Consider the following 7,443-nt stretch of genomic DNA (forward strand, 5'->3'; position numbering starts at 1 on the left):
ATTGGGGCTGGCTGCAGACCCCGCCCATTGGCGCAGGCGCAAGGGAGGAGCATTGCGGCTGCCGGTTTCCAAGCCAACGGATCAACAGGTTCAGCTCTAAGGAAAGAATCGGTGGACCCCTAGAGCCAGCTCCTGCCTCTCGCCATGTGTGCTGCGGAGGTGGACCGTCATGTAGCCCAGAGATACCTGATCAAGCGGAGGCTTGGGAAGGGGGTGAGCACGGGGACGCCCCACCATATGAGGGGGCACTGCCGCCACTTGCCGGTCTGGTCAGTACCCTCAAGGTCTAGTTCTTCTGACTTAACTGGGCTTGCGTCCTGCCTCCTCTGACACTCCTGTACCCCTGTTTCCATAAGGAAACTAGGCGGCACTCGAGAACCTCGCCCGGAAAGGCATATTAAGGAAGGTCTGAGTGGGTACACAGAATCAGAGCAGGAATTGTGAACATGGGTGTATTCGTGACTGCAACTAGGTCTGAGCATCATATGGGGTTATGTGTGTGATTGTGCGCGTCTTTTCTGTGTATCATGGAGAGGAGCAAGGAAACAGCAATTGCAAAGGCCCCGAAGCACAGGCCAGTTGGAGACACAATATGCATGGAGCCAGGAGGAGTTGGGATAGAGTGAAGGTGTTGGTTCCCATTGTGTGGAGGGGATCTAGCTGATGAGCTGTGTAGCACTTGGTTGGTAACACTTTACAAAACTCCATTCTGCTGACTCAGGTGAGGCGCCGTGGTGGTAATGGGTGGGAGTGGCCGAGAGAGTAGAGAGCCAACCTATGAGCTGGCTGGAAGCTTGGGCCAGTATACAGCAGAGATGGGAGGAGGGGGAGGGGAGCCGCGGTCCTATCTAGCTAGCTCTCACCCGCTTTCCCACCCCAGAACACGATACAAGCGCCGTCACTCCAGACCTGTTGCAGTCTGACCTCCCCCCTCCCCCCCCCCCAGTATCCAGAGCCGGATGGGGCGACCTGGCTGGCTGGAATATATATGTATATATGTATGTTTAGTAGAGGACGCATGTTCCACAAGCTGACCGTGTGTTTCCCAGGCCTACGGCATTGTGTGGAAGGCCATGGACCGGAAGACTGGTGAGGTAGTAGCCATCAAGAAAATCTTTGATGCCTTTAGAGACAAGATAGATGCTCAGGTAGGCGAGTAGGGAGGAAGTATGGGGGGGGGGGTGGGGGAGGGCCCGTCACTGCATTTCTGGGTCAGCCCTGCTGGGCATTTCTGTTTCTTACAGAGGACCTTCCGTGAAATCATGCTTCTCCAGGTGAGTGGCGCCTCCATCCTGCCACAACGTCCCTTCCCTGGGTGTGGGTCCCCACAGACAAGGGAGAAGCTGGCCCCAGTGGCCCAGAGCACAGGTCTGGTTTCCCTCGCAGCAACAGTCTGTCTTCCTAGGAGTTTGGGGGCCATCCCAACATCATCCGTCTGCTTGATGTAATCCCAGCAAAGAATGACAGGGATATTTACCTGGTGTTTGAGTCCATGGGTGAGTGAGGCCTTGGCCAGACCCCAGCCCTACTGAATGGCCTGGCTCCCTCCTTATCTTCCCTTGCTGCCTGGCCCCTGCTGTATCTGTGACTCTCATCTGTCCCCTGAACCTGAGCACAAAGCCTGGAGTGAGCCCCCTCCCCCCTTACCTGCCTGCACTGGCCTGTCGGTGACCTCCCCGCCCCCACCCCTCCTGCACAGAAGCCTTGATTTGCATGCCTTTCTCCCTGTCCTGTCTGTTGTAAAGCAAGAACAATATAAAATGGGATGGGAGCAATTCCATAGACCACGATGGTTCTGTTGACATGGTGCAGACAGACGAGCAATGGCTAGGTCGCATGGCAGAGAGAGCCCTGGATGGGCTGAGGGCTGGTGCAGGCTCAAAGTGGTACAGACCTGCGCTCTTCACCCTCCAGACTGACCTGCGTCTCCTTCCCCGGCTCCTGCCCCTTCCCAGACACCGACCTGAATGCAGTCATCCAGAAGGGCAGACTACTGAAGGACATCCACAAGCGTTGCATCTTTTACCAGCTCCTGAGGGCCACCAAGTTTATCCACTCAGGGCGTGTCATCCACCGGGATCAGAAGGTTGGGTCCACAAATGTGCCCACAGGTCCCTGGCTCCCCTGTGCATCTGGCCTCCTGGGTCTCAAGCCGATGCCTCTTTCCAGCCAGCCAATGTCCTATTGGATTCTGCTTGCCGGGTGAAACTCTGTGACTTTGGCCTGGCACGATCCCTCAGTGACCTCCCTGAGGGGCCTGGGGGCCAGGCCCTGACAGAGTATGTGGCCACTCGCTGGTACCGAGCTCCAGAGGTGCTTCTATCTTCCCCATGGTAACATCTGGACGCCCAACCTACCTTCTCCCTTCAGGTCCCTGTGTCCTGGTCCTGCTTGGGCCACCTGAGTCCTCGCTGCCCTACCCCTGCACACCCATTCTGCCTCTGCCCCTGGGCTCCCTGCCCTTGCACATACCCCTTCCTGCCCCAGGTATACCCCTGGGGTGGACATGTGGAGCTTGGGCTGCATATTGGGAGAGATGCTTCGAGGGCAGCCGCTGTTTCCGGGCACGTCTACCTTCCACCAGCTGGAGCTGATCCTGGAGACCATTCCATTGCCCTCCATGGAGGGTAAGCATGCACACCGGCCTCATGTCCTGACCGCAGCAGTCTGTCCCTAGGTATAGGATAGTGAGTGACTCAGAGGGTACAGCCTTGGAGACAAGCCCCAATATTGTGCATTGAAGAGAGTCTGCCCTGGGAAGACTGAAAGGGCCCTGTGGATTGGAGGGTTCAGAGAGCCACTGCTGGGGGCGGCTGGAGAATTGGCCACAGGGACAGAGAAAGTTTAAACAGTATCAGGAAGGCCGAGAGGGTCAGCAGAACAGGAGTGAGGTGTCTGTGCTGGCCACTGAGAGCATCCGTTATGGGGAGGGGCATGGCGAGAGAGAGAGAGAGAGAGAGAGAGAGAGAGAGAGAGAGAGAGAGACCTTCAAGGCCCACCAGGGACCTGGGTTTAGGGTAGAAGCAAAGGGAGGTGTGACCCCACCCCCGTCCCCAGCATCCTCTGAGCATGTTGCAATGTGTGGTTTCCAGGTAAGGCATAGCTACGGGTACCCATAAGCTCAGACGGAGCAAAGGGCGGCCTTTTAGGGGGTCTGAGTCCTTCTAGACCACAGACTCTGTGCACAACCGAAGGCTGCCCCCGCCACCAAACCTACCTTATACCCTTCCTCCACCCACCCACAGAGCTCCAGGGCCTTGGCTCAGACTACAGTGCCTTGATTCTGCAGAATCTTGGGTCCAGGTGAGTGGACCGCCTAGGTGTGGGGGAGGGGTGGCAGGTCGCAGGAGGGGGCCCACCATCTCGCAGCGGGCACCAGAGCCGGTTTGTACTAGTGCGGAGCTCTGGGCTTAGCCCCAGACTCTTAATGCTTAGTTATGAAGTGGGGGTGGGTGGGAGGGTATAGGAGGGGGAAGGGAAGCAAAATCTAGGAGACAGACAAGGAAAAGAGAAAACTAAGAAGAAAACTAAGTTCCATCCCCTAGAAAAGAGAACACCCCAGCCTTAGAAAAGGTGCACGCCTGTAATCCCAGCACTCTGGGAGGCAGAGGTAGGCGGATTTCTGAGTTCGAGGCCGGCCTGCTCTACAGAGTGAGTTCCAGGACAGCCACAGCTATACCCAGAAACCCTGTCTCGAGGGAAAAAAAAAAGCGGGGGGTGGGTGCGGGAAGCGTCCCACTGCGCAGGAGGAGGGAGTGAAGAGGTGACCACCTCAGAAAGAGGATTTACCCAAGCAGAAAAGCAGAGGTCACGCCACAGACAGAAGGTTCCGCGGGTGGGGCTCTAGAGAGGAGACGACAGGCGGCTGCCCGCAGGCCACGGCAGACGCTGGACGCCCTCCTGCCGCCAGACACCCCCCCTGAAGCCCTGGACCTCCTCAAGCGTCTTTTGGCGTTTGCTCCGGACAAGCGGCTAAGCGCCGAGCAGGCACTGCAACACCCCTACCTGCAGAAGTAAGAGGACGCGAAGAGGGCGGACTTCGGGGAAGCCCGAGTGGCTTGCTCTCCTGCGCTTGTGTCCCCTTCGCGCCTGCATCCATTTTTTTTTCTGGCCCCGCAGATTCCATTGCCCCGACCGCGAGTGGACGCGGGGGTCCGACGTGCGGCTCCCGGTGCACGAAGGAGACCAGCTCTCTGCACCAGAGTATCGCAACCGCCTGTACCAGGTGCTGGGGCTGTGGACTCCCATCGTCCGCTTCCCACGGACACCCTCGACCTTAATACGGTCTCCGGCACCGCAGCGATCCCAGTATTGTCCCGCCTCCTCTGAGATGCCCTTCCCATCCCGCAGATGATCCTGGAGCGGAGGGCGAACAGCCGAAGCACTCGAGAGGAAGGCCTGGGGGTTGTGGCCTCGCGGGCAGAGCTCAGGGCTTCCCCAGCCCGGACGCAACCGCTCAAGCCGGGAATCCTCCCCCAGGTCCCGGCGGAGACGCCTGCGCGGAAACGCGGACCCAAACCTCAGAGTAGCCCTGGTCATGATCCCGAGCTTGTGGGTGAGCTTTGCCTGCCGCCCACGCACCCCCTGGCCCCTTCTGTGTAGGGCCACCGACGTGTGCAGCAGCGGGGACCTAACTCCGGGGGTTGCTCTTACGACCCCACAGAAGTTCGCAGGCAGAGCTCAGACCCCCTGTTCCAACTTCCGCCGCCAGGCAGGGGGGAAAGGCCCCCAGGGGCCACAGGGCAGCCACCCTCGGCACCCTCAGGGGTAAGTCGAGGCTGGGTGGGTACGGAAGAGCCTCTTGGGGTCCCTTTCCGTGACCCTGTGGCGCGCCCCTTCCAGGTGAAGACTCAAATGAGGGCGATGGCTCCCTCCCTGACTTCACAGGCCGCCGCTCAGGTGGCCAATCAGGCTCTGATCCGCAGTGATCCGGCCCGGGGCGGTGGGCCAAGGGCGGTCGGCGCGCGACGGGTGAGCCCGGCCCCGGCCCTTCCCAGCTCCCTCCAGTGCGGTTCGTACCCCTTAGAGCCCTGCTCCACCTTTCTCCCTCCTGAACAAGACCCTCGCCTGCGTGCAGGTCCCTTCCCGCCTACCCCGGGAGGCCCCGGAGCCCCGACCCGGCCGAAGGATGTTTGGCATCTCGGTCTCGCAGGGGGCCCAGGGCGCAGCCAGAGCTGCACTTGGCGGCTACTCCCAGGCCTACGGGACCGTGTGCCGCTCGGCGCTGGGCCGCCTGCCCCTGCTCCCCGGACCGCGTGCGTGAGCCGCCCACCCACCTCCTCTCGGCAACCTGGTGTCGTCCCCCAGCCCCCAGCGCATCATCTGCCTCCTCTGCCTCCCAGCCTTCCAGTTCCTGGAGGGTTCTCTGAGCCTCTGTCCCCTAAGGGGGAGTAGATGAAGGTTTCCACTCCAACCCCAACACTTTCTTCCAATAAAGTTTTATCTTTCCTAGCCCAGATAAGCCATCTTTCACGCCCTACCATCTGAGGATTCCCCTTCTAGGGCCTTTTGACGCCCACTCTCCTGAGTGATCCACATTAGAATCCTGTACTGGGTACAAAGTTGAACGGCCACGTCTGCTGTCTCAGAGGCTCTGCCCACTCAGCCTAGTCCTGTGGGGACAAGGATCGTGGATCCATACCCCACCCAGGTGCAAGTTACCAATGACTAATTGAGACCTGAGTCACAAAGAAAAGGGTCTTGGCCCAAAGGTTCTTGCTGCCTTTTATGAGTGTAGCCTGTGCTACACACACACACACACAAACACACACGAGAGACCGACTCCTGGCCTGACTCCAGGTCTTGGTAAAAAGGAGGACGGGAAGACAGCTTGCAGATCTTGTGGGATTCAGAGGAGACTTGGGCAGGAGCCCAAGTACTCCACACAGCCTCTGAAGCTGGGCTGTAGTAGACCACAGGAACACCATATTTCCACCTGGCTGGGGGAGCCCTCTAAAGCTGCTGGCCACTGTAGGGCAGATGGCAAAAGGGGCAAGGCGTGGTAGGGCAAGCTGGGTAGAGTTGGTGCCTGCCTAGCCATGGTAACTGTGTGAAAGGAGACAGATTTCAGGAGTCAAATAACTGAGTCTAGGAGAGGGTGGGGGCATGAGTCCAACATGACAGGGAGCCTGTCAGAACTGGAGCCAAAAGGTTTTTCTCTTGCCGTGGCTAACAGCCAGAGGGGTCAGTGCGTGGTGTCAAGAGTCAGAGGCATGGTTCCAAGTTGCCGACAAACAGAACAAAGGAGTCTTTGAGGGCAAACACCGGAAACCAGTGTGCCCGCAAGGCCAAAACTGGCTATCAGGGCAGGAAGAGTTCGGGCTCCGAAGATAATGGTTGAGAGGGGTCTGTTGGCTTTGGAGACTGGAGACCCAGATGAGTGTGGATGGCCCAACAAGCCGGGGTCTGTCTGGGCTTGGCAGGCATGGGAGAGGTGTCTATATGGGCACAGAGGCACAGGACCCATGATTTTCCAGAAAGGAAACTCAGAAGGCCACACAGGGTTAACAACTGGCATACATTGGATAGTTACACCTATGCAGAGGCTGGCTTTTTGTTGCCTTTTATTTTTTGTATCGGATCTGTGTAGCCCCAGGGTCTGGAGCTTGGGTTTCTGCGGCCCCAGACTGTAGAGACCAGCTAGTTCACTTCTGCCTCCCACACCGGACTATGGTGGAGTTTGTGTGTTGTGATTATTGTTAAAGTCAGAACATGGGAAATGCCCTTCTCAGAAAGGTGTGAAGGGCGTAGCTAGGGGGCTCAGAGGGCCCCAGGAGGGACTGCTGGCCTCCACTTTTCCAGTGCAAAGCTCAACAGGTCTGAGCATGAGCAGTGACGCACAGGACACCAGGCCATGTGCCCTAAGCCAAGCAGAGAGCACTGGAGACACGCCCGCTCCTCCAGTTCCCAGGGGACCATGTGCACCTGGAAGGAACCTGGGGATTTTTCAGCACAAATTGGGTCACTGCCCAAGTCCTAGTATCCTATTGTCCCTTCTCCAGCTGCTGGAGTCAGAAGCACTTATAGTGGCTTTGTTTCCTTGGGATTCCATAGATACAGGCATAAACTATTTGGAAAGAATAGTAGGCCAGGCAGTGGTGGCATACGCCTGTAATCCCAGCACTCTGGGAGGCAGAGGCAGGCGGATTTCTGAGTTCGAGGCCAGCCTGGTCTACAGAGTGAGTTCCAGGACAGCCAGGTCTATACAGAGAAACCCTGTCTCGAAAAAACAAACACAGCACATTTCTCAGTGCTCGTGTGCACACGTGCGTGCATGCGTGTGTGCACTCTATGTGTTTGGTGTCATTCCAGATTAAAATTAATCCTTAGTGGTAAGAAAAAAAGTAACCAGGGGCCTTCTGCCTTTTGCTGAGGACATACTATATACTGCCTCTTTCCAGACTTTGGCTTAGGAATTTACTGAGGCTTGGGGGGTCACACAAA

The 7,443-nt window shown here is 57.8% G+C and overlaps 1 protein-coding gene across 1 annotated transcript; it reads left to right on the forward strand.

Moving 5' to 3' along the window:
* On the forward strand, nt 1–5,359 carry Mapk15 (mitogen-activated protein kinase 15). Its single transcript, XM_052160830.1, has 14 exons — nt 1–213; nt 1,050–1,148; nt 1,245–1,274; nt 1,406–1,496; nt 1,956–2,086; nt 2,170–2,333; nt 2,488–2,627; nt 3,246–3,303; nt 3,876–4,013; nt 4,120–4,225; nt 4,351–4,555; nt 4,664–4,767; nt 4,843–4,971; nt 5,078–5,359. The coding sequence occupies exons 1-14, from the start codon at nt 145–147 to the stop codon at nt 5,261–5,263; spliced, it is 1,650 nt and encodes a 549-aa protein (XP_052016790.1). The 5' UTR covers nt 1–144; the 3' UTR covers nt 5,264–5,359.
* Nucleotides 5,360–7,443: the final 2,084 nt, after the last annotated feature.

The sequence above is a fragment of the Apodemus sylvaticus genome, chromosome 17 (assembly GCF_947179515.1).
Source record: "Apodemus sylvaticus chromosome 17, mApoSyl1.1, whole genome shotgun sequence".
Classification (NCBI taxonomy): Eukaryota; Metazoa; Chordata; class Mammalia; order Rodentia; family Muridae; genus Apodemus; species Apodemus sylvaticus.